The 27,711-nt window shown below is 36.4% G+C and overlaps 1 protein-coding gene across 3 annotated transcripts in view; it reads right to left on the bottom strand.

Annotated features, from left to right (window-relative positions):
- The window catches only part of Rgl (Ral guanine nucleotide dissociation stimulator-like), a 184,141-nt gene that overhangs the window by 81,680 nt on the left and 74,750 nt on the right, over nucleotides 1-27,711 (bottom strand). Inside the window, exon 1 of one of the 3 annotated variants that reach the window (XM_069842489.1) lies at nucleotides 20,595-20,963. The exons of the other annotated variants lie outside the window; for them this stretch is intronic. Within the exon in view, the coding sequence (XP_069698590.1) occupies nucleotides 20,595-20,813 (219 nt within the window). The 5' untranslated portion in view covers nucleotides 20,814-20,963. Of the gene's footprint in view, nucleotides 1-20,594; nucleotides 20,964-27,711 lie in introns of those variants that run through there. 3 annotated transcript variants of the gene reach the window in all.

Here is a 27,711-nt window from a genome sequence, read left to right as displayed (position 1 = left end):
GCGTTCCATATGAAGGAGCATTACAGAAATTTGATGGGGAAAGCAAAAATGGACGTAACCTATTAGCTACCATATTAGGGAAGGGGCGAAGCACGACAGAACAGCCACAGGGCAAGATCGTCAAATAAATTAAACGTCTGGGAAGAATGGGCGCCGCAGTCCTCGCTAGAAAAGAGATCAGAGCCCTTGCGCTGTGCAAATGACACTCAAGTTAACTCACCCCCAGAAAACCGAAGACGACATGCAAAAGCCGAAGATCTGATTTCAGAAGGATTTACAATTTTGAAGAATGCCGAAATTTGTGTGTGTGGAAGGGGGGGGGGAGGTAAAGGTCCGTGGCCCATTTCTTTTAGGGTTCACTTTAACATATTTTGTCTTTGCGTCTTAGGAAAACCACGTAAGCTGACTTGTCTCAAATCAGGAGACCGCCGAGTAGAGTTGAATTGAATTGAAAGAGATGAGAAACGGGAGGAGAAATTTAAAAGATAAGCGAAAACGCGTCCTTGCAAAGGGACTTAGGAGCTGAGAGAAACTGAATATGTGAGCTCCAAGCCTGTTGACCACTTGTCTCACTCCAGATTACGCTGTTCCACTGAAAGAGCCCTAAAAATTTTGAAGGAGAAAAACCGAAAATGGACGTAACCTCTTAAATACCATATACAAGGGGGAGAGGGAGATGCGTTCGAAAAGCTGACTGCAGGATGGAGAAAGAAATGGAGGAAGGTGTAAGCACAGTCTAGTAATACAGTCACGAAGCTCAATACGTAGTAAATACGCATCCATACATAGTTGCTAACCACTAGGATCGCTAATATCGCCTCATTACAGACAATGCGAAATAGTACCAGCAAAGTCTATTGTTCCTAGCATCCTCACAACTCAAGCTTCGTGACTGTATATACTAGACTGTGGTGTAAACCTGCATATTGAAAGAAACTACCCCATTCGCCATTTTAAATGCAAGAGAAAGCATTGGCGTCATGTAGTGATTGCGGACCGTCGAGAAAACACCATATTACAATGCTACACTTAAGTATAGGACAACTCCGTATCATACGAGTAGAGTAACGTTAAAACAAATGAAAATATAGCACGAGTTCATCTCTTACGAAAGGATTATTGTAAAAATAGAAGAGATATCAGAAAATGTTGTAACGCAGTCAAGCAATGAATGGGATTTTAAAATTCCTTGTCACTTTTTTCACAATATTTTTACATTCTGATGTTGGAATGTGTAAATAGTTTCGAAACGTCAATGGTAAATCTGGGGAACGTTGAGAAAAATAAATAAATTTCTCTTTACTGACCAATGAGCGTGAAGACTGAAATCTCGTAGTAACAGTAAGAAACTTCTGGGCTTAGGATCTAAATAGAACGCCTCTCGCATAACGTACGGTGCAGCTTGCAGCAACGCGGATCGACTCCCAGCGTGTTACATTACACAATGTGCAGCGATCTGGCCAGGCCGGAACACTCGGCGCTGCTTTCACACAACTTTCACTCCTGACGACAGTCAGTGGGTGACGAATTGTGCACGAGATTGGCTTGCAACTGCAAGTATGGATATGCACTTAAGTGTGCGATGTGTTCATAAGAACAGATTAAATATGAAAGCAAGTTAGCTCGACGTCTCACAAGATCTTAAGCTTCTTCATTAGCGGAATTAAATGTATTAAAACAAATACGAAATAAATTGGTTAATTAACAAATTTAAGTGTGAATATACCGTGTGTTCATTTGAAAACTTCCCACCTTGAATAACTTTGCATGTATAGGGAACGATTTTTAGGAAAAACAAGTCGATTTAGAATAATTTCAAAGGAAAAATTTTTCCGGGGCCGGACATCGAACCCGGGACCTTTGGATAAACGCACCAAGGCTCTACCAACTCAGCTACCCAGGAACTCAGACGCCGACTCAATTTCTCCCTTCATATCTACAGACGAATTGTGCCAAAGGTGCCGGATTCGATTCCCGGCGCCGGAACAATTTTTCCCTTAAAATTATTCAATCATCTTCACAGATAGCTATATCGGAAAGCTAGATTTGCATAATACACGCACTGTTCGTTAACAGAAAACCAAAAATTATTCAAGTCACACAGAGTTTGTGTGCACTCAATGTTGTTGCTTGAAGGTTGTCAGCCCACTTTGAGGTCTGTGGATATAAAGCGAGAAATTGAGTCAGGGTCTGGAGTTCCTGGGTAGCTCAGTTGGTAGAGCCTTGGTGCATTTAGCCAAAAGTTCTGGGTTCGATGCGCGGTCCCGGAACAATTTTTTCCTTGAAATTATTCAAATCAGCTTCACAGAGAGCTATACCTGAAAGCTAAATTTGCAATATCTCTCTCTCTCTCTCCTTCCCTCTCTCTCTCTCTCTCTGTGTGGTTTCAGAAAATTGAGTCACATGTTAGTTTTCTCTCCCTGCGTAAAAGTTTTCATTTATGTTATTAGATTTTCTCTTGTTTGCGGGTGTTCTTGTCATTTTATTCTTTTGTGTTACGAGATGTATTTATACTTATACAGTATTTTAAATATATCGAGAGTTTAGAAACAAACGCAGATTTGTCTCTAGCTTCTTCTAGAAGCAGTTATTCAGTATGTTGTGACCTATTTGATCGGTTTGCGAAGAAAGAGGAACGTCCCGTTAATGTGCTGTAAAATTAGACTATGTAATAGTAATGTAAGACCCGGATTCTTAGGTTCGAATCAATTTTGTTTCTATCTCGTTACTTTCGAAATATTGCTTTTCTTGTTCGTTTTATGTAGCGAAGAGTAACATTCTTAAATTCAATACGACCTAAAAAGACCTAATTCGTAGGTTAGGACTTAGAGTGTCCTAAAGAGAGGCAATCTTTACGAAGCCGTTGTAATAATATTAACATTATGTTGTTTATTTTTATTTTTTCCGGTAAAATCATATAAATTCCTACACATAAGATTTAAAATCATAAAACATAAATTGGAAAACCTAATTTTAATTTCTTAAAATCTATAAATTCTGCGCTTGGTAATGAAGTACGTCACAGGCCTTATATTTTTATATTCTCATCATTCACGTCTTGGCCTCCTCAACTTTCAAACCCACCGTCCGCTATTGCGTACAACCCTCAAAATTTTGTACAGAGCATATCTTTACACCCTGTAGGCCTATTACTTCGGTAACAGATGAAGTGCAGTCTAAATGCAGAGCGAATTAGTGACATGTACTCGGACTGCGTACGTATCACATTTGGGAGGTGTTGGTGGGCTAACAATAGGCCGAGCAGGTCCAAGAAGAGAGGGAGGTTACCCAACGACGACTATAGATAGCGTCGCTCATGCAAGAGGAGCATCGGCCGCCAGTCAAGGCCAGCTCGCTCTGTGGAACAATGGGAGCAGCAGGCAGACACTGACGCGTCCGTCTTCAGCAGGAATCCTTTGGAAAAGCACATTACACATCGCAGTGGCGAAGCTAAATATTGGGTAGGCTTAAAAAATCTGCTTGCCTTAGATCTCTTTATACAGCAGATGTTCTCGGCTTTTCTATCAAAAATGTTTGTGGCACCGACCCTACAAGAACATGATGACCACTCATTTTCACCCCAAAACAGAATACAGGCGAAACAATACAGAGTGGAAGTGAAATAACCTTGCAGATTGATATGGACAATAGAGTACACGTAAATGAATAGAAAACCTGAATAATTTCAATAATTTCAAGGGAAAAATTGTTCCGGGTCCGGGTATCGATCCCGGGACCTCTGGTTCAACGTACCAGCGCTCTACCAACTGAGCTACCCGGGAACTCCACCCGACACCGTCTCAACTTTTCCCTTTATATCCACACAACTCGCGTGGGCTGACGAAACGCCAGAGACCCACATCGAGTGCACACAACCTTTGTGTGACTTGGAATTGTGGTTTTCTGTTAACGTACACAGTGACGTGTATATTATACAAATCTAATCTTTCAGGTAAAGCTCCCTGTAAAGCAGATTTGAATAATTTCAAGGGAAAAATTGTTTCGGGGCCGGGTATCGATTCCGGGACTTCTGGTTCAACGTACCAGCGCTCTACCAACTGAGCTACCCGGGAACTCCACCCGACACAATCTCAACTTTTCCCTTTATATCCACACAACTCGCGTGGGCTGACGAAACGCCAGAGACCCACATCGAGTGCACACAACCTGTGTGACTTGGAATTGTGGTTTTGAATAGAAAACCTGTATTATGTTTTGTGATTAAATGCACGGTTAATTAGAAAATTAAGTTTGAAGTTACAGCAGTCCGGCAACATCGCCGCTAACACACTCTACTCGTGATACAGATGTAAGAGGTCAACGCACTCGATACCTAGGTAGATGAGCTGCTCTCTGCCTCGACGTTGCCACTTGCTCGTATTGTGCAATGGCTTGAATTTAGAAGTTTTTAAAATTAAATTAACACGAAAACTGTACACGCTATTGAAATGCGCCAGTGGGATAAGTTATTCCTTATTAGATTTCCTATCAATTTGGACAAAAATCACGATTCTACTCGCAAATAGTTACCGAATAAGAGATTGTTAAACATTTGGGAGAAAAAAACTATGAACTTTCCACCGATATGGTTGATATTAGTGAATCCTTACTTTTCTCATTAACTGCCTCAGATTTAGTTTTATCTAAATTTATGTTTAAAACACATTTTGTATATTATTCCATCAATTTTCTGGTAAAATACTCCAATCTTCTGCCAGATCATATGCAAGCTCACCAGAGGAGAAGAGGATAAGTACGTTATATCTCCAAATGTTAAATTTTATAATTTCAATAATTTTGTAATGTAAATATTTATAATTAATGGATAATTTAAAAGTCAATTCCTTCAGCATTTCCACTTTTACATGCTGTGTGCTTAAAAATATCACTTTTAAGCACGTGTGTGTAGAAGAATGTCATTTCGAAACTAAAATTAGAATCAAAAAGTTCATATTTTAGTATTGCTGTCTAGAAAATATATATTGTCACTTCTTTTCAATGTACCCCCTATCTTCCTTTAAATCATAAGCTTGTCACAGAGGTAAGAGACAGCACGTGAGCATACGACTTCTACACGTGCCTGTCACACTTACCGTAGGCTGTTATTCGTAAATAAACACCGATGTTATGCTAAAGTTAGTTATGTTGACTATAAACTAGGATTCTTTATATAGTAGACATACAACGCAAACGCTACATCATAATTTCAGTATGATTAAATATTTAATTTAAAGCCGCAATAGTGAAACATTTTGTATATTGACACCATGCGCAAAGGAATATTATTTCCATATTACTGCATGCTGTTTTCATACAGTTACAGGGAGCTTATGCACTATCTTGACCTGTGAGCAGGCATTGATAGCCAAAATAATAGAAGAGTGTAATTTTTTTGTGTTTTAATTATTATTATTACTAGTGGCTTGTGCAGCAAATGCTGCTGCAAACTAAATTCGTTAGACATTCAAATAAACATTTTTCAGATTTATTTTCAATGAAGAATACTTGTTTTTTTTTAATACTTATTTGCTTCCATAATAATGAAACATACTCCCTCTGAATGGATTTATTAGGCCAAATACTTTCTCTTGAACCTATCCAACTTCAGTTTTTGAGTTTCAACGCGAAAACGCAAATATCAATGTCAGGACGATAGCAGTAGCTATTTCAGGTCATTGTGGATTGTAGGGAAAAGTAAAAAAAATGTCAGGTTTGCTAAGCTTTCGAACAATAGCATTTCCGTATAGCTGCTGCATGTAGAACTTTGAAATGTAGAGCGTAAAATCATTTTATCCTACTAAGAGATCTTGCTGAAACTATCTGGAGAACACAAAATTTTCTAGGCCTCTTATTTTATCAGTAAGTAATACCTTTTGATCTTTCCTTAGGAACTGTAATTTTTGCGCTCTCTCGAGCCAATACTGAAGACTATGACACATATCAATATCTACACTACACCGCCATTAAGTATATGAAAAAGACCCAACCCCACTGGGTTAATAAGTATAAAAATATTTGATTTTTAATAACAATATTATTATCTTACTAAAGTTTTGTAGTTATATATAGCGGCCACTCAGTAAATTATAGAAATGAAGATCTAAATTATGATATTCTCTACATTTACTTACATAACCACAAAACGTTTCACTTTCATGTCATCAATATAGCATCAATATTATGTACAATTAATGAAAAATAGACGCATCATGATATTAACTATAATAATATTTAATTTCTAATGGTAATAATGTCATCAAACCACCTCAAGTTTCGTAGATTTGTATATCCAATACACAGCTGTACTCAGAAAATTATAGGCCTACACTGCAGAATCAGTTTTTAATAACAAATTGAATCGAGCTCTAAATATGTCGGCAATCCTGCAGGTCATGGCCTTCGTGTAATAGCCTATTGTTTATTGTAGTGTGTGTTTTGTTCTGAAATTCAATCAAGTCGGCCGTGATTCGATAAAATTAGTTCTCAAAACTGACAACAGATGGATTTTGGAAAGTAGGAAAATTATGTAGAAAAATTGACATTTCACTGAAAACTACTACTTTTCCGAAAAACTTTGGGTTCCAAGCTTCAAAATGAGGGACCATTTATTAAAATCCGTTCAGCCGTTTTCCCGTAATTTCCATTACCAGTTCAAATTATATATATAGATTATTTAACAAAAATGTGAATCAAAAGGCATTTCTTTAATTAGCAATGTGTACTGAATTATTCCACACAGATCAAAAATATTTTCCACACCGATAGAATATCCTATAGGCTTTCATTTGCTGTGTATAAATTTACTATTATTATCATTACTATTATTATCATTACTATTATTTATTATTATTATTATTATTATTATTATTATTATTATTATTATTAGCCTACGGCTGTTGTCCAGCACACAAATATCAATAAATGAATAAATTATTATTCAACATTATGAATAAAAAGGCAATTCTTTAATTAACAATATGTATTGAACTAGTTCACACAGATCACAAAAAACTTGCACACTGATAGATGAGTTTTCTTTCCGTGTATTTATTATTATATTATTATTACTAGCCGTACCCGTGCGCTCCGCTGCACCCGTTAGAAATAAATATAAAGTAATTACATAATTAAAATAGGACGTTTGATCCAGGGAACATTCGTGTTTGATAGAAGGATAAATCGTTTAATATGTTACTTAATTTAAATTATATTTAAATAATTAAAATGCGATCATTTTGGTCCATAGACACTCATTTGGTGCAATGACAATTCCTTTAACACGTTTCTTAATTTTTATTACATGCAACCATAGTTTAATGAAGACTGACATCATTTAGATTTAATGTGTATATTTTATTTTACTTGTTATAGGTTTCCATTGAATTATGGTAATAACTTAATTTTAACTCTTGTTTTCTACGTATTCAGTAAATGGCGTTTGGCCCGCTATGGTACTGAACCCTTCAAATAACTTAAATTATATTATATAATTTATATTATATTATATTATATTATATTATATCTGAAGTTACTGTAATAACATTATAGCATTATGTCCATCTAGAGAAACTACACTTTCCAATGCTGAAATAATAATTAATTATACAAAGCAGTTAATTTAGCTTCCGATATTACTTCATACAAATACAGAAATATTCTCTGTAGGCTATCTTTCATAGCTTTCGATTATTGCTGTCCAAGGCCCTTTATAGACGAAGTCATTTGTTTTTTAATTCATTACGCGGCCTTAGATGGCAGTTATTTTAATTTTAAAACTCATTTATCTCATTAAATATCAGTCCTATCAAAATTTTTCAAGGAATAAAACTTATCGCAAATTATTTTTAAAGAAACGTTTGTTATGTAACATTTTCCACAAAAATCAATAATAAGCGAGATATTTCGATTTATTTAATTCAGACCCGTTATAACCCCGCTTTTAAATAATGTATTTTAAATGCCATGTAGCCTAAAACCTAAGTTACAACGAACTTAATTTATATTCCTATTTTCATCGAAATCCGTTCATCCATTATAGCGTGAAAAGGTAACAAACATACAGACAGACAGACATACAAACAAAAATTTCAAAAAAGCGATTTTCGGTTTCAGGGTGGTTAATTATATATGTTAGGACCAATTATTTTTGGAAAATCGAAAATTACCAGAAAAATTTCGGCTACAGATTTGTTATTAGTATAGATTATTATTATTATTATTATTATTATTATTATTATTATTATTATTATTAACAATGTCAATTAAACGAAAATAAATTTTGTGTATGATTTTTCTAGAATTTTGAAAAAAAAAAACAATATACAAAAAAAAAAAAACTAATGCCTCGATTTGCATGACATTTTGAACACTTTCTTCTCTGTATTTCGTGGAGGTTGAACCTCAATAATTAGGATACTATGACAAATAACCAATCTGCATGGAAAATATGTGATTAAAACATTTTTTTTACTCACTAAAATTTGAAAAAACGAATGTGTAATTGCAACACTATTGGCTCTGTGCAGTTCATACTGATTTAAAGTGTGTGTTATTGTTCATGGTTTGAGTCAAAGTCACATTTCTTGCATTTTGCTACTCGACTTCTAAAAATGCGATAAACTTCCAACGGAAGTGTGCAAAAAAAATGCGGCAAACACATTGGACCTGAGACAACTTGAGAAACGAATATGGTTATGGAGAAAATTAAATCAGAGATATGAATGAAGTAATTTGTTCTGGTCGTTCTGCAGAATCTGTAGACTTAAGTTTATTTCCTCGCTTAAACACTGGTTATGTTAGCTACAAATAAAATTTATGCGTGTATCCAATGCCTACCCACTTCACTTGCGTGATTCGGGTTCCGCATATTGCGGATACATGGCAGGACTGTGACCCATTTTCAATTTGCACACCAGCGGGGCACGTTATGCATGATGTGAATCTCGTGTCCTAGGGTATGTATGCGTAAGTGTTCGTGTAAGTATAGTGTATGGAATGAGTTATGATGATGACGAGGACGGGAGAAGAGGAAACCCGGTGCCGGCACGTAGCCTACTCCTGTCGAATAGCACCAAGGGGGCCGCCAGGCTTAACGTCCCCATCCGACGGACGAATCACTATCAACAGTGACATATGCCTTTTCTTCATATCCACTGCGGAGAGATTTGGGATTTAACCCAGACATATCGGTGCACAATCTAGTGATTATAAGTTGTGTACCACCACCTGTCCTAGTCCTAAGGTGTAAATTTTACACGAAAATCTCTGACCTTGCCGCGAATCGAACCCGGGTCGGCTAGTCTGGATGTAGACGCGCTACCACAGAACTAACTGCGTGGACAGCTACAAATAAAATTAAAGTATGTAATTATCAGTTTTATGGTTTTTGAGAAATTGATTTTTTTTTTTTAACTGTAAAAAGACATGTTAATTTCATTTCTTTTTTATTATCTTTACAAGAATTAATATTTTTTATTTGGTTATTTAACGACGCTGTATCAACTACGAAGTTACTTAGCGTCGATGGAATTGGTGATAGCGAGATGATATTTGGCGAGATAACGCCTAGGATTCGCCATACATTACCTGACATTTGCCTTACGGTTGGGGAAAACCTCGAAAAAAACCCACCAGGTAATCAGCCCAAGCGGGAATCGAACTCGCGCCCGAGCGCAACTCCGGATCGGCAGGCAAGCGCTTAGCCGACTGAGCTACGCCGGTAGCTAAGAATTAAGGCTGGTTCACAATAAACCGGAAACGAGAATCGGAACGAAAACGAAAACGGTAAAATTGTTAAAATGTGTACATTTAAATCTGAGCATTCACAATTAACGAAAAGCTTGTCGGAATCCGAGATCGGGAACGGAGAGTTGGCCAAGTTTCAACTTCGGCGTTCACGTTTCCGATCACAGCCCACTAGATTCATTCTATTGCCATCTAAAAGCTATTTTGTCGTCGTATATTTTGTAGCAAGAAGACCGTGACATAACCTATGCATTATTTTGTTCTGTGCTGTGCATCATGGAGCAAGTTTTATTTGATGAGATTCTAATACTGAGCGTTGAGGAAAATCCTCACGTTTACGATAAGTGGCGCGCCTCGTTTAAAGATGAGAAAATGGAGAATACGTGGCTTTCAATAGCTGCATCTTTGAACACAGATCGGAAGCGAATCATATTTTATTACTGTATTGGGTGTATTATACACTACATATTCATGTTTCAATTCAATAAATACTGTTGTTCTATTACATATGTTTCTTCTCTAATTATTTTACGTTATGGTAGACTTAAAATAGGTTGTGATAATAAAGATGCATGGGCATATTTATAGTACCGTACGTAATGAAATGTTTCAGTTGAAATTTCGAAGTTGGTTAACCTGTGTTTATGTTGGCTGCCTTGTACTCATGAGAGAACGTCATTGGTCAATTATACACAAATAACATCAGAATGCGTAATATCGACTTTACATATCGTTATTGACATGCATATCGATATGCATAGTCGTCTACATTCTCGGTTTATTGTGAATCGAAAATTTTCATATTCACGTTCTCTGCTTCTCGTTCCCGGTTTATTGTGAACCAGCCTTTAATCTTAAATCATCATAATTTACATAAACCAAAACATAGCCCATGGAATATTCTTCTAGCGAGAAAAATGTTTCTGGTCTGTGTATCATAGTCTCACAGATATTGTTACTTCAGGATAACGCACGCTCGTGTCTCAGGCTAGCGTTAAGGAAGTGACTAATTCCTGACTCTGTTGTTCCCGCACGCGAGCCTCGTCGGCCCTGACCTACCGTGATGCATATCTCGTGGCGTCGGTGCGCCAGGACGTCGTCACCTTGGCGTCCCGTGAGGCACTGGGAAGGAAGCCTAAGTATAGATTTTAAACAGGGTGATTCAAAATACATTTTACTCTTTCACTACGGAACCAAATCCTTCCATGTCACAAATTATAGTCGCGACGCTGTTATTCCCGGCGTGACTCCTCTTTGCTTACGTCTTAGGAAGTCAAGGCTCTATAAAGTCTAGGTAGGTAGTATTGTTCGCCATTTTTGTTCTTTCGTTGCCGAGCTACCACATGAGGAATCTATTTGCCAAACCGTTAAACATTATCATGTCGTAGCTCCTATGATAATAAATCAAACGCACTGTAATTAAGCAAATAAATGAACGGCAAATAACGTCCTCGTGTGCTTTCTGCGAAGGCCAACGAAAGAGCTAAAATGGCGGTCGATTATATATTTAGTATTTATCGAGCCTTAGGAAATTCATAACGTCTTTATCAGCGAATCACAAGACGGACACGTTTAAATGTAGCCGACCTGCAACGTGAGTGGCTGCCAGAAATTAGAGCAACGGGACTATAACAAGTATACCATATACAAAATGGAACAAGTATGGCTGGAATTATTCGCTACGCGTTTTTCTTCATATGGGCTGGTTCAATTAACACTATTAGTTTAGACCTATTCTTTCAGCAATATTACTCATTTTTCTAGCTTACGTAGTGCCTACTTTAGTTAGCACTTATCGCTGCATTACGAGTAGGCCTACTATGGTCTTCGATGGCATAGAGGTTACAATGCTAATTGGTTTATGTGTTAGCGGGTTCGAACCCGGCCTCGGGTGTTAAATTTTATTGGTAGGCAAAACCTGCTTTTATTTTAAGTAAGTTACTTTACAACGCTTTATCAACAGCTCAGGTTATTTAGCATCTGAATGAGTTGAAAGTGATAATGCCGGTGAAATGAGTCCGGGGTCCAGCACCGAAACTTACCCAGCATTTGCTCGTATTGGGTTGAGGAAAAACCCCGGAAAAAACCTCAACCAGGTGATTTATCCCGACCGGGAATCGAACCCGGTCCACCTGGTTTCGCGGCCAGACGCGCTAACCGTTACTCCACAGGTGTGGACAGTAAGACCTGCTCTTGGACAGAAAAATATAGGTAAATGAATGTTATTAATTTACTGGCATGTATACAGAATGTCTCAGGAGTAATGTAAAATATTTCACGATAATGTAGTTTGAGTTAATCTATATCGATTTAACCTGATATATCTATGTCCGAAATGTAACGGTTAGGAAATTATTGATGGGCGAGAGGCATTGCAGATGTATTTGTGCGTTTTAGAGCATTGTGAAATGATACAATATTGAAAATGCTGCATTTTGTATTGTTCCAATGACATTTATTTCATACTTAAGTACAAACTCAGTACGAAAATAAAATAATTACACAGGACAAATTACTAAGACAGCTCCTCTTATGGATTCCATGAATTGTAAATTCGTATCAGGTATCGGTTCTCTTTCCGACTTTAATTAAACCTTGGTAACTTGCCAGTTTCAGATAACATCAGGATAACACGGGAAAAGACATAGCTAGATGGAACCCTTAGATTGGGAAAACGTCTGTATTCCTTAACAGCAGCCAATGCATTGCCATCACAAAAGCATGTCTGCATATTCAATATGCGAATACACGAATTAAATATCAAGTGAACGTGTATTAAGTTGTGTATGTTGCGCTGGCGTTGCGATGCTCAGATGCTGCCGTGTGCAAAAGATCTGGCTTAACACGTGAAGTATAGCACACAGATCCGCAAGACGTTCCTGTATTTCTCCTCTTTATTTCTCTCCAGTCGTTAAGACTTCGGACATAGGTATATCAGGTTAAATCGATGTAGGTTAACCCAAACTACATTATACTGAAGTATTTTAGTCCTCCTGAGACACCCTGTATAATAAGAATGTCCAACAGCAGATTGTCAATTGAGCGGTCCTAGAATGCAAGGTAGAAGACAGACAAGAAAAAGGCAGAACATCAAAAGGTTTGATGAAAGAGGTGCAAGAAGCATGCATGGACGAAGGGCCCGGGTTCGATTCCCAGTAGGGGCAAGTTGCCTGGTTGAGGTTTTTCCCGGGGTTTCCCCTCAACCCAATATGAGCTAATGCTGGGTAATTTCGGTGCTGAACCCTGGACTCATTTCACCGGCATTGTCACCTTCATCTCATTCAGACGCTAGATAACCTAAGCTTTTGATAAAGCGTCGTAAAATAACCTAATCTACTATTTCAAATCATGGTTGGGAAAAGTTACCTGGTTGATGCTTTTCCCGGGGTTTTCTCTCAACTCATTAAGAGCAAATGCTGGTTCGGCGCTGGACTCTGGACTCATATCGGTGTCATTATCACCTTCATATTATTCAGACGCGAGATAACCTTAGCAGTTGATAAAGCTTCGTAAAATAACGAATTTAAAAAGACAGAACTTTGGAGAAAGAAGATAAAATAATCATAGTAACAGAAGTTCTTTTCCAAATATGTTAGCAAATATTTTGAGAATATCTGTTTTTGGTCGATGAAAACCACAGGAGTGGGAAAAACTCCTAAATAAATAATATAATTTATTCTGTAGGAATGCCGACATTTTGCATACCTGCGTGTCAATGTTCCGCACCACTTATCTTGCGCATCTCTTAACATGTGAATAGTTGTGAGGATAGCAGTATTGCAAAATACGAATAAAATTATTGCTGTGGAGATTTGCAGTTCAGACTAGATTGTGTTGGACTCATATGCACTATTATTTTCTTGAGATGTTCTTAAAACTTTCAGAACGCCCTGGAAATATGGTGTAGAAAAATGTGTTGTTTAGACAATTTACAAAATCCATGCCCTTAGCAGGATTCAAATCAACTGCAACTATTTCCACCAACATTTGAGCTGCGCGTCTTAAGGTAACATTACGTTGGATTCTGTCCAATAAAAACAGTTGGGCATAACATTTGTTTTGAACACGATCAAAACAAAAATCAGACGATCCGCAGTTGAGCGTAACACGGAATGTATTGGATTTGGCACAAGAGCAAAATCTCCACCAGCTGCGGCAAGCTGTATGTCATTTGTTTCCCAGTCATTGTTGCGTGTATAGCAATTAAATGTGGTATTTGCGCTTCTCGTCTGTAGGATCTATTCTTGTAGTGACATGCTGTAACAGCAGAAGAAATTCAGGAAGAGATATGCCAACGTGACCATCAGGAACCCGATCATAAGACAAAAACAAAAAGTATGTAATGAGGAAAAAAAAAACTATGCCAACCTTTCACAATATTGAGACAGTGTTATAAACTTATGACATATAAAAGGTTATGTGTCGTTTTCTATCGCTTGTATTGCTGAATGTAAGTTCATTTTTATGTCATTCTGTTTCTTTAGAATGTATTTATACTATCTACGAAAGAATATCGCATGATTTTCAGTAACAATGTTAATAATAATGTATCAAACAAAATAAGCTAGATGTATTGAAATATTCCATTCATGTTGATGTTTGAAGTGTGATGAAAATAATGTCCCTCAATTAATTATGGGTAAATTAGATCTTGATTCGATACCTACTCGAATTTTCGAAAATAGAGAGAGATGCTCTTTGCACCAAAAATATTCGTAAAATTTCCTGCATCAAGATTTCATTTAAAGGAACAGATGCATTATAGGACCCATCCTAAATATAAGAATATGCAAAGCCACAAAAAAAAAAAAAGTCAACGGAAGAAGCGTTTCGATCAATTAAATTATCGATATACATCGTTTTTATTATGTTGCCAAACAACGCGTATTGTTGTAATTAGTTTGATTTTAATCATGGCAGCAATTTCGAATGATATAGTTAAATATCACAAAGAAGTGGATCAAATTCTTCCTCTTGGCTTAAAATGTAACCTAGAATTTGAAATTATGGAATTATAAAGAGAACCTTTTTACTTCCTTTATCCATGAGTACAAATATGTTCTATGGTTTTTTATATGATTGTGGTTTATTTAAGAGTGAAATGTTCTGCGAAACATGTAATTCCGGGTTGAGTTTGAAGAAATGTAAAAGTAAACGAGATGCACTCATGTGGAGATGCCATCGGAAATTACAAGGTATTAAATGATAAACACAGGAACGCCGTATCGTAGTACTTTGTGAAATCACTTGGATAACGGAGAAAATGAAACGGAACATCTCCACTGAAGTCCATGGTAAAAAGATAATTTTTAAAACAATTTTTATTTAAATTTTTTGGTCCAGGGAAAATAATTTTTAAAACAATTTTTATTTACATTTTTTGGTCCAGGGAAAATATGTTTTTGGAAATACTAGTATTTTCTCAGGGCTAAAAATGCAGCATAAATGGAGTAAAATTAGTATTTTTCGTGGATCATATTAAATTTATGGTAAAATATTTCAAGTTTTAAGTTTAGCTTTGATTTGTTTCTTTAACTTTATTTTGAATAAAATATAATGTTTTGTATAACAAAGATGACTAATATGCGCTTAATATCATTGTTGTTGGTTAATGATACATGTCTGTAGTATCTTTAGTGTTGTTAAGATGGCATATTTGATATAATAATCGAAACTATATAATATATAATCGATACTATGGAATACTCGGGGTTGGTCCTATAATGCAACTGTTCCCACTTAAATTTTAAGAATGTATGCTACAATATGCTTCATCCAATTCGTAACATTTCAAGCGATAGCCATTAAAGGTACTCGTACATTAAGAATGCGAAGAATTTATTTCCGAATGACAGCATGCGTTTATTGTTTATTATTATCAAAATTGAACTAAATCCATTTGAGGATTGAAAATATACATTCTAAAGAAGTGAAATTGCGAATACATTTTTTTTATATATTAACGATTTTCAATGGAGTCTCCCCTTAATGCTATTAGGGCATAGTAATAATTATATACCGGTACTCACTAAATTGCGGTCACCTTCATGGGGTACATGAAAAACACGATTCGATGACACAAACGTGGAACGGGTAAATGTCAAAGTACCTACAATATCCGGTGAATCACTGTGAAGCAGAATGCGCAACGCAGAAAAAGTCTCTTACAGGAAATGCAAAGTCAGCAAGCACAAGGAAGACGGACAATGAAGTTCAAGACTGAAACCTGTTCACGGGCTATCCTACTCATTTAGCAGTGATCATAAACAATAATGTCCGAAACTTCTAATAATAGGTCTATTAATTTTCCACTTGACAATGAGAGGAACTTCAGCCGTCCATGGCGTATGCAAAGATTAAAAGCTTTGGCAATGTATTCAGATGGAGAACCAACGGTAATGAGTTCATGATGGTGTGTGTTATTCCAACGTAATGCTTACCCATCTCAGAAAAATACTGAGACGTGTCCAAGTGGTTGTTGAAATAGCACATGAGCCAAGAGGCAGAAAATCTAGCAAAAACAGAAATAAAAACAAAATACGAAATAAATTATTATCATCATCATCATCATCATCATCATCATCATCATCACACCTGTACTTTGGATTTGGTCCTAAAGTTTCAGAGTTAATTTAAACTTAGTTTTTTGCTTACTTACTGCCTTTTAAGGAACCCGGAGGTTCATTGCCACCCTTACATAAGCCCGCCATTGGTCCCTATCCTGAGCAAGATTAATCCAGTCTCTACCATCATATCTCACCTCCCTCAAATCCATTTTAATATTATCTTCCCATCTACGTCTCGGCCTCCCTAAAGGTCTTTTTCCCTCCGGCCTCCCAACTAACACTCTATAAGCATTTCTGGATTCGCCCATAGGTGCTACATCCCCTGCCCATCTCAAACGTCTGGATTTAATGTTCCTAATTATGTCAGGTAGAGGATACAATGCGTGCAGCTCTGCGTTGTGTAACTTTCTCCATTCTCCTGTAACTTCATCCTTCTTAGCCCCAAATATTTTCCTAAGAACCTTATTCTCAAAAACCTTCAATCTCTGTTCCTCTCTCAAAGTGAGAGTCCAAGTTTCACATCCATACAGAACAACCGGTAATGTAACTGTTTTATAAATTCTAACTTTCAGATTTTTTGACAGCAGACTAGACGACAAAAGCTTCTCAACCAAATAATAACAGGCATTTCCCATATTTATTCTGCGTTTAATTTTCTCCCGAGTGTCATTTATATTTGTTACTGTTGCTCCAAGATATTTGAATTTTTCCACCTCTTCGAAGGATAAATCTCCAACTTTATAGTTCCATTTCGTACAATATTCTGATCACGAGGCATAATCACATACTTAGTCTTTTCAGGATTTACTTCCAACCCTATCGTTTTACTTGCTTAGTTTTTTGCTTCCCTTGTAAAATTTTATTTTTGGCTGTTAGCAGGTTTACACTCTAAGCCGACGACATGGGATATAATTTGTATTAGAAACAATGGTATTTATTCGAAGAACAAAAATTGCTATCTAATCAAAATATTTGTATCTTCTTCTCGAGTCTTATCTTACGTGCGATAAAGTGACAAGAAAATCTAAAACCGAATAGAAACTAAACAGACATTGCAGGCCTATAATTCAAGTTCAAGAGATATTAGCAATCATCTACTTAAGAAACAGAACTGTATTTGTGCCCCTCTTGTGTCATCTCTTCTCATAGAAAACAAGAATTTTTAACTTTTGTTTTGATCTTCATTCGCAAACTTACGCTTAAGATTTCAGCTGGTTTGGTATAAAAGTTGTGTCTGTAAATTTTGGACAAAGTAGTCAAAGTGGAGGAAAATATGTTTATTTTGCATCTAATTTACCCTTTAAATATATCTTTGTTATATTTTGTAACACTTGATCTATAAACATACAGGAAAAGCAACAAACTAAAAACAAAGGAAAAACAGAACGGAGTCACAGTCTAGTATATACAGTCGCGAAGCTCAATACGTAGTAAATATGCAAATATTATATAGTTGCTCACCACTAGGATTGCTAATATCGCCTCATTACAGGCAATGCAAAATAGTACCGTCACAGTCTATTGTTTCTAGCACCCTCAAAACTCAAGCTTCGTGACTGTATATAGTAAACTGTGACGGAGTCTTGTATAAGTAATTCGTTCACGCGTAAACCTAAGCTCTCACGAAATCAACCGACGTCTTCCGAAGGGCACTCAGCATATATCAGCCGGGTCATATTTTTTTGTCTGCTATGATACTTCCTTTATAGTCCCTATACATAACCAATATACCCAATATTTCCAGGACTTCTGTGTGGAATATCTATCAATGAATGGGGAATTGGAGGAGAACCATTTCAAAGGCATGAAAAAATGCGTCCTTGCAAGGGAAATCGGATCTGAGAAATGTATATTATGTAAGCTCCAAGCCTGTCGGCAATCTGTCTCACTCCGTTTTCCGCAATTATGTAATTTTATTTTTTGCACGATCGTGTTTTCTGTAGTAGGTATTTACAGCTGTTGTTGTTAGGCCTTGGAAGTTAGAATTCCCGCACAGAAACTTGTTGCTAGGGAAACCATATAAAACTATACTGAAACAGACTCATTATATTGTTACTTAGTTACCATTACAGTGCAGTTTTGCGAAAGTTTTGGAATTATATTGTTTTAAATTTTCAATGTAAAATATATTGTATTTGCAATTTTAAAAAATATGGTCGTGCATAAAATGTTGTACAATACACGTTTGTGAAGTGCATTACAAAATCTCGGAAATTAAAAAACTTGCTCTGCTCGTTTTTTCAAACTTTTTCTCGATTTTGTAAAAGCAATTCCCAACCTTGTATCGTAATGTACTATTACATTTTATTTACCTTACCTATTACCCAAATATGAGTGAAGTAATTAAGTAAATCGTACATGCAATTTCATAACCTCGTATTACAACATGTTTTACCCTATTTTGTTTATGGACGTCTTTAGTGATTTTCAGCATCTAAGAACGTCTTAAGCATATTCTGCATGGTTCGCAGTTCATTGTAAATCGTTCATTGATTTCATTGATGCCTACTGGCATTTTATTTTCCTGGCTAATTTGCCCTGTTAAACGGTAATATTTTTGACCGGTTAACCTCCTTCAGATTAAATTAATTTTAAAATGATCTGTTAACCAATAACTGGTTATTATCGAAATACCCTCCCATGCCTAATAGCTATCATATTGGGAGGGGGGAGGTAGACAAGCACAACAAAACCTCGAGGCACATTGAATAGAGAATGGGGCGAGGCGGGCTGCATGGAAAATCAAGTTTGACGTCGTTAAGTGTTTAAAAAGAAATGAACTAGAAGAAACAGTTGAAGGATACAAAGAAAGAACTAACTTTGTCCACTTTTCTTCAAAAATTTGTTACGCGTGTTGTGTGTAGTAGGATTCTATGTAGTTTAATCACATGAATGGAACACTGTGACAATATGAACGGTCTAAGTGGTGAAGGTTACTTATGTCCCAGTCACTATAGGAATTTGATCAAATGCCCTGAAAATGCCTTTGATTTATAGTATTGATTATAGAAATTGACGTGATCACTGGGTGAATTATAAGCCTACCCGATCCGCCCTAAATACGTACCTTACTTATATACGAAAATCGTCGTGACTGAATGAAGAATACGGCCTTATTTCCTTAATGTAACAGTGGATTTCAGTGTCGCCAACATAGTGTAATAATACTACACACCTAATCAAACCTAACCTAACCTCTCCCATAATGCTACACACCTAACCTAACCTAACCTGTCACATAATACACACCTAATCTAACCTGTCACACAATACTACATACCTGTAGTAACATTCCTCAATTCCTCACGTTCAGTATCATTTCGTTTGCATGTATTGCCGACCCTACTTCTCGTGTGGGTAGCCATCTAGTGAAAGTGGATCGTAATTGAATCGCTCCATGCAGAAAGGGCTTCAGTCACAAATTTTGAAAAAACGAGATATCGACGGAAATCATATCTTTATGGATGGTTCCATCAGCCTGTGCAGAAAGGTATTCAGTCCAATGTTTGGAAAGACAGAAACTGAAGCGTCAGGCTCAGAGTTCTATGCAGAAAGGAATACAAAGTAGGCTACACACCGTTTTCCTTAAATTTCTCAAAACCAGGTCTAATGGACTGAAGCCCTTTCTGCATGGGGCTATTCAATTACAGGAAGAAAATATGGCGACTTTCATAATAATTACATTTAATTCGTTCAGTGTATGTTTTGTGATATATCAAATGTATTAATGTAGTGATAATTCGATATATCAGCCGTTCAGGGCAGAAGTGGTGTAAGTCAAAATTGGGTAATGAGGTAAAAATTCTGTAAAATACAGCGGAAAGCAGCAATTAATCTATCCTCCGTGCTATCCACTGACTACTAATAGATTAAATAAATTAAATACTAATTGCTATTTTGCGCTGTATTTGACAGAATGTTTACTTTAACCCTCATTACCCATTTTTGACTTACACCACTTTTGCTCTGAACGGCTCATATATAGTACAATAAGAATTGAAATGTGTTGGGGCTGTGATAAAAGTATTGAAATTGATTTGTAGCTCCACATTGGCAGTGATAAAAGTGTTCAATATTCGTTCAATGGCCGGTGGATGCTCTACTTTGTATGCTAAAGTGGACTGAGCTCGTTCTTTTCCTGTACCCTTCAGTTTCGTACGTACTAATACGACCTATGTCGTGGAATATGAAATTGTTTATAACTTAAACGGAAGTTAGACACGTACAATGACATTCCTCCGGTGGAATTCGGGAAACTGCCGGAGCGATCACGTGCGTCCTTACCTTGATGTACCACTGAGTTCTGGATCGCTGGCCTCTGCAGCGAGCCGAGACGTGGTGGGGGCCCGAGCACGGACAGTGCAGCAGCATGCCCCGAAATTTACCCTGGACATCCCCATCGCGAGGCCGCGTGGACAACGATCCGGCTGTTACCTTGCTGAGAGTCGACGACACAACACCGCGATAAAATTCCGGAGGAAACACTGCTCCGGGCCACAACATCGAACCGACACTAACAACACATCACAGAAAAACTCATTTCCTAGTCAAAAGTCTTCCGGGAATTAGGCTTTCAGTCCAAATCCGCCGGCAACTGCGTCTAGTCACCGCACGACTGAAGCTCACGCACAAAAACTTCCACTCAGCGGGCTGTCGCAGAGCGCACTGCCTACCGGTCGGACTGTCTTCCAAATCTTCACCGCGCAAGCACGCGGTGACGTCACCAACAATATTATCAGCTGCTTCTGGTAACCCCCCACCAGCGCGCGTGTTGATACACTTCGACACGTCATTCATCAACTGGATTATCTCACCAATATTGTGCGGTTTGCTGCTTATGTCATAGGCTTTCTTCCCACTCTCTGTAATCGCGTGTGGAACGTGTATGCAGGGAAGGGTTGTACTCTTGTACCCGCAAGCAAACAGTCATTTCTGCATTTAGTTTAAAAGGGGCCGGAAATTCATGCATATACAGAGTGATTCACGAGGATTTACAGTCGCTTACGGAGCTTATTTTCGAAGACATTCTGAGCAAAAAATGTCATATAAACATGTGTCCTAATCTCAATATTTTCAGAGTTACATTAATTTGAAGTTGTTTGTAAAATACCATTATTCTTTAGTTTTAAGGATATAAGAATATCTTAATAAATAAACATTAATTACATTACATTAATTTGAAGTTGTTTGTAAAATACCATTATTCTTTAGTTTTAAGGATATAAGAATATCTTAATAAATAAAATTGAATGAGGGTATGTATGTGTGTGTATGTTCTCTATACAAATCTACACGCTTTGACCGATATGTGCCAAAGTTTGCACATTTAACCTTCATAACCAGGAGAAGAACATAGGCTACATTAAAATTGTGCAAATGGAAGTTAAATTAATTAAAATTGTAAAAAATAAAAATAAATAGATCAAATATTCACGTATAATATTAAAATGCAAAATCTTCTACAGTCAATTGTTTTTTATTATTGTCTGTTGTATTCAACATCGACTTTCACGAGGCCTTGGAAATTTTAACACGAAATTAAATTACATTGTTGTTACACATCATGAAGGCTAAAACTAGATAATTCATGCAATAACTATCTTTACGCAGTCCAGGACCGTAATTTCTCGATGCAGTTTTGTAGATTGTGAGCAAACTGTTTTATACAACTGAATTCTAGAATTCTTTGAAACTACAAGGATTGCTACCACATAATTTACTTAATATTGAATAACCAATAGTACTATTGCGAAATACTGACCCACCAAAATTATGCAGAATAAGAATTGGTGTGAAAAACTCATACGAAACGTAACAGAATTGGCAATATTAACTGCAAAAATAAAAGGAGATGTTTTTATTCCACGTATTGCTAGGATACTCATTCAATTTTAAGCAACTGCAATTTCAATGCCACTAGCATTTGTAATGGCCATATTAAAAAGAAGCTCAAGGACAGTCGTTCAAAGTTGCAGACATTAACTTAAAAACTGCGTGTTTTTCACATCCTCGCTATATTTTATACAAAGAAGTGGGGGGAAAAGATTTTACACATATCAATAAGCAATTCAATGATACTTTTGTCATGTATGTGAATGTATATAAGCCCACTGAAAATAGCACTGTATTAATTATCAAAATATTGTTGTTCACGTCCGAAAACGTGTTGCTGCGAAATTATATCTGTATAATCACGTTGCAAATGTAGTATGTTAAGCGTTGTGGAAATAAAAATCTCTTAATTTATAAAATACCGGTAGGCCTATACGTTTCTCAGAATATTAGTCTTTATGTTAAAAAACGACATTGCGAGTTTATATTGTATCTGTATTCTGTGTATAAAATTAGAATTAATATAATATGTTCTGAATTTATGAGATATAGTTTCAAGTTATATTAACTGGGTAGGCCTATGATATAAGTGGGTGTACAGCGGTCAAGAGGTAAAAACTCTTCCAATATAAATTAAATTATATTGGTTCGATGCTGAAACTGATCAGAAAGAGGAGAAGGAATTATATTTTCGTTGGATTTTACTTTGTTTATAGTTTGATTTTTCTATTACTTTATTTGTATTTCTGGTGGTGTGGAAGAGAAGGCCTAATGGCCTTAACTACACCAGAATAAATAAATAAACATAAATTAATAGAACAAATACATAAATAAGTAACAACAAATAAATACATAAAAACAAATAACTATATAAATTTAAAACAACAGTTTAACGTCAGGCACATGATGAAATGTTTTCTTCACGGTGCATGATTTACAACCCTGAGTTAATCCAGGAAGACATTTGGCTAAGGAGTTCATTAATTCGTGTAAGTGACGATAAGAAAAGATTCATATTTATGGGCGAGGAAAGCTTAGTAAAGAAATTCGTTTTGGTTGTCTGTAGTTAGGTTTCCGAGATTTCCGAAAATTTAATAACCAGTTTAACTAAAAATAGAAGCAGAAAGGAAAACCCGGGCAATGCCGGGTACTTTCAGCTAGTTACAAATAAAGAATGAACTATTCAGGAGTATCATTTCTTTAATTGGCTAGTATTCTGAAGCTAAAAGTATGTTGTGAATTCCATAGTTCCTTCGTACAGAATTTTATTTTTCGATTTATAACTGAAAACTATATTTTCCTTGCGCATTTATCACAACAATTGTTACAAATCACGCCACTCTTGTAAATTCTTCAAGACTGTACATTAGGATGCACAATTAAACTGTAAAGAATCAAGTTCCTAAAGTCGTATGATATGTAAAAGTTTTTGTGATAAGTGCGTAAGAATAATGTAATTCTTAGTTAAAAATTGAAAAATAAAATCTGTACAAAGCAATTAACAACACATTTTAGCTTGAAAACACTAGCCAATTAAAGAAATGATACTTCTGAATAGTTCATTCTGTATTTATAACATTTTTTTACCCTTGAAACTAAAGAAGAAAGGTATTTTACTTACAACTTCAAATTAGTGTAAGTCTGAAAATATTGAGATTAGGACGCATGTTTATGTGACATTTTTTGCTCAGAATGTCTTCGAAAATAAGCTCCGTAAGTGGAGGTAAATTCTCGTGAATAACCCTGTATATTCTTTTCAAGGTTTATAGTTATATGCTAATAAATTATCTATATCAAGTAAAAATTTGGAAAGTTTTAGTGTTTGTATCAGAGAAAAAGACCTTTCCCTACGAACTCCATACAGAGTATTTTATACCCTTTTAAATTAGTATTTAAATTATATATTCTTAACAGAGCCTGGTGTACGTAATTCAGTGGCGAAGCTCTGAAGAGTTTTTTTTAAGCTTAGCGTACCCAAAAATTGTAGTTATTATTACTAGTAACAGTAGGCCTATAAGTTTGTAATAGCGATATATCGCAACACTTGGTTGCACTCCGATCCTTCCATATATTAAGTTCACTGACGGCAGTCATTCCAGTATGGAGAGAGCAGTGCGAGCAACGAGGCTTAAGGCAAAAGCCTCTAAACTTCTAAAGGTATGGCTACGATCTTGACTCGCAACCTTGAAGGGGGACCGGGGAGGAGGTATCGATTCGCTAATCTCCCTACGGGACGAGTCTAGCTTTCCGTCACAATATTATGTCGCGCTATATTATTGTTCTCTGAAAGTGTTGTATTGCTGAGTCTAGTCCCTGATTACATAATATAACAGATTGACCATCCCCATGTTAAAAACGGTAACATGTAGAAGACACCACCAGGATCGCCACTGTCGATTAGTAACGACCGCTAGATGGAAGTACAGTTGCTCCATGCAATTCAAAAGGGAATTATAAAGTGACTTCTTCTACTGTCGCTAGATGGCAGCATAGTGAAATTGATAAAAGTTGTCTTCAAAGCCCGTAAGAGTGATCTGTTATATGTGATCTGGGGTTTAGTTTAATCAAATGTTCATGCGTGTATGTGTGTTACATATTAATTTTGAGTAAAATAGCTCATACTGAGAGAATATTGAGGTCATTACTTGTAGAATTAAAAGAGAAACAGTTTTCAAGTTGGACGTATGAAACAAAATGTGCTTACAGAGATAGGAGATCGACACCACATTTACATAATATTAAAATATCGGATGAAGGAAGACATAGAAACGTTCAATTTTCGTGGTATAAGAAATATCCTTGGCTAACAGGGTGCTCTGACACAAATAAGTTACATTGTTTCACCTATATTCTGTTTGGGGGTGAAAATGAGTGGTCAACTGATCATCAGCTTCTTGTGGGTGTCCACACCTGTGGAGTAGCGGTTAGCGCGTCTGACCGCGAAACCAGGTGGCCCGGGTTCGATTCCCGGTCGGGGCAAGTTACCTGTTTGAGGTTTTTTCCAGGGTTTTCCCTCAACCCAACATGAGCAAATGCTGGGTAACTTTCGGTGCTGGTTCCCGACTCATTTCACCGGCATTATCACCTTCATCTCATTCAGACGCTAAATAACCTAAGATGTTGACAAAGCGCCGTAAAATAATCTACTAAAATAAAAAAAATAAATAAATCTTCTTGTGGGGAATGTGTCACGCCTGTGGAGTAGCGGTTAGCGTGTCTGACCGCGAAACCAGGTGGCCCGGGTTCGATTCCCGGTCGGGGTAAGTTACCTGTTTGAGGTTTTTTCCAGGGTTTTCCCTCAACCCAACATGAGCAAATGCTGGGTAACTTTCGGTGCTGGTTCCCGACTCATTTCACCGGCATTATACCTTATCTCATTCAGACGCTAAATAACCTAAGATGTTGACAAAGCACCGTAAAATAATCTACTAAAATAAAAAAATTAATAAATCTTCTTGTGGGGGCTGTGTCACAAAAAAATTTGATAGAAAACAGTTAAACACCTGCTTTATAAAAAGATACAAGGTAAGCAGATTTTTTCAGCCTACCCTGTATTTACACCTTAGCTTCGCCATTGGTACGTATGTATACATGTGGCATAAAACAACAATGCAGTTCTCCCTGCTGCTAATTCCCTCCCCCACCCCACCCCGCGGAGAAAAGTCTTCAGGGACTGAAATTTTGGCCAAAATGGCAAAAATACATACCCTTTGTTTCTTTACATAAATAGCTACCTTGTAAATTTGTTCATCGTTCTGCCCTTTATTCAGCCCCCACCTGACATTTTTAAAATGCTACGCGCAACTCTTTTAAACCTACCACACGCACTAAAAATTGCGTTTTCTCAAAATTATGCTTTTGGTCAATAAAAAGTTAGCGGCTTCCATTTGCTGCAATTTATATGAAACTTTGCAAGAATACTCAGTACACTCCAATACACAGAGCTGTGCATGCAATCGGCTCTTCATTGAAAGCTTTTTATGAATTTGTAACTTTTAAAGATTAAAGAAAATAATCAAGCAAAAATTATTTATGTGGAAATTTTTTATCTCATTAACCAATGCACAAATTTAAAAATCCATGTGCAGTTTTCTTAATCATGAGATGTTTGTCCTTGACAGAAAATTTTAAAACGCAGTAACGATTCTGAAATCGTCAGGGATATTTTCAATATAGGCTACGCATCATTTAATACCATTAAAATAAGTTAAATTTAATATCTAAGGAACTAATGCTTGAAACATGATGAAATTTGTACTGTTATAAACGTACAGTCTTAGAAAAAAGTTTTGTGGCAGTGCGCATGATCAGGGGACGAGCGACCTGGTTCACAAGAGAAGGACTAGTTAAGGTAATAAAATTAGTTTTATTTCGTTGTATGTCTGATCATGCGCACTGCCTCCTTTCTGGGACTTATAAAGTATACATACATACATACATACATACATACATACAGACACACACACACACACACACACACACACACACACAAACGTCGGCCTGGGTGGCGTAGTCGGTAGAGTGCTGACCTTATGTGCCCGAGGTTGCGGGACCGGCGACGCTGATATAACCTCGGCAGTTGCGAGTGTCGTTAAATAAAACAATTTATGCATACACAGCATTGCAACAAAGGTAATGGTTAAAGGGAACGACCTACCGGAATGACCAAACATGTGTGAAAATTAACATTTTTTTTAGCCTAAAAATTGATTTCATTTGAGCGAAATTTCAGGGCCGTTAGGAAAAAAATAATTGCTTTTACGCCATTTTTAAATAGCCGCTGCGCTTCAGTCCCTTCACTACGTGCTCAAATTTCTCCGTTCGATATTCGGAGTTTGTTTATTTTCCATTTTCGGACATTTAATATATAATATCTCAGACAACAACAGAGATAATTGAATAACGTTTTCCGGATATGTTCTCACATTATACATTAACTAGATGCTTGTGCAGCAAATGCTGCAAACTAAGTTCATCAGACGTTCAAATAAACATTTTTCAGATTTATTTTCAATGAAGAATACCAGACATTCGGAAAGTTATTTGCTTTCACAACAATGAAAGATACTCTCTCTCGAGCCAATACTGAAGAGAACCACGCATATAAATATCTACACCACACCGCCATTAAATATATGAAAAAGACCCAACCCCACTTCATTAATAACTATAAAAATATTTGATTTTTAATAATATTATTATCTTACGTAAGTTTCATAGCTTTCAGTAACGTATAATATATATACTATATAGCCGCCACTTAGTAAAATATAGAAATCAAAATCTAATTTAAGTTATTCTCTATATCTACTTACATAACCCCAAAACATTTCACTTTCGTATCATCACTATAGCATTAATATGTATAATTAATGAAAAATAGTCACATCATGGCATTAACTACAATAATATTTAATTTCTAATGGTAATAATGTCATCAAACCACCTCAAGTCTTGTAGTTTTTAATATCCAATACACAGCTGTACCCAGAAAATTACACACCACAGAATCGAACCTGTAAATTATTTTTAGTAAGTTAAGTTTTTAATAAACAATTTAATTTGAGCT

This window comes from Periplaneta americana, chromosome 12 (genome assembly GCF_040183065.1).
Source record: "Periplaneta americana isolate PAMFEO1 chromosome 12, P.americana_PAMFEO1_priV1, whole genome shotgun sequence".
NCBI lineage: Eukaryota > Metazoa > Arthropoda > Insecta > Blattodea > Blattidae > Periplaneta > Periplaneta americana.
Note: the sequence above shows the minus strand (reverse complement) of the source record. Positions and strands in the feature narration are given on the sequence as shown.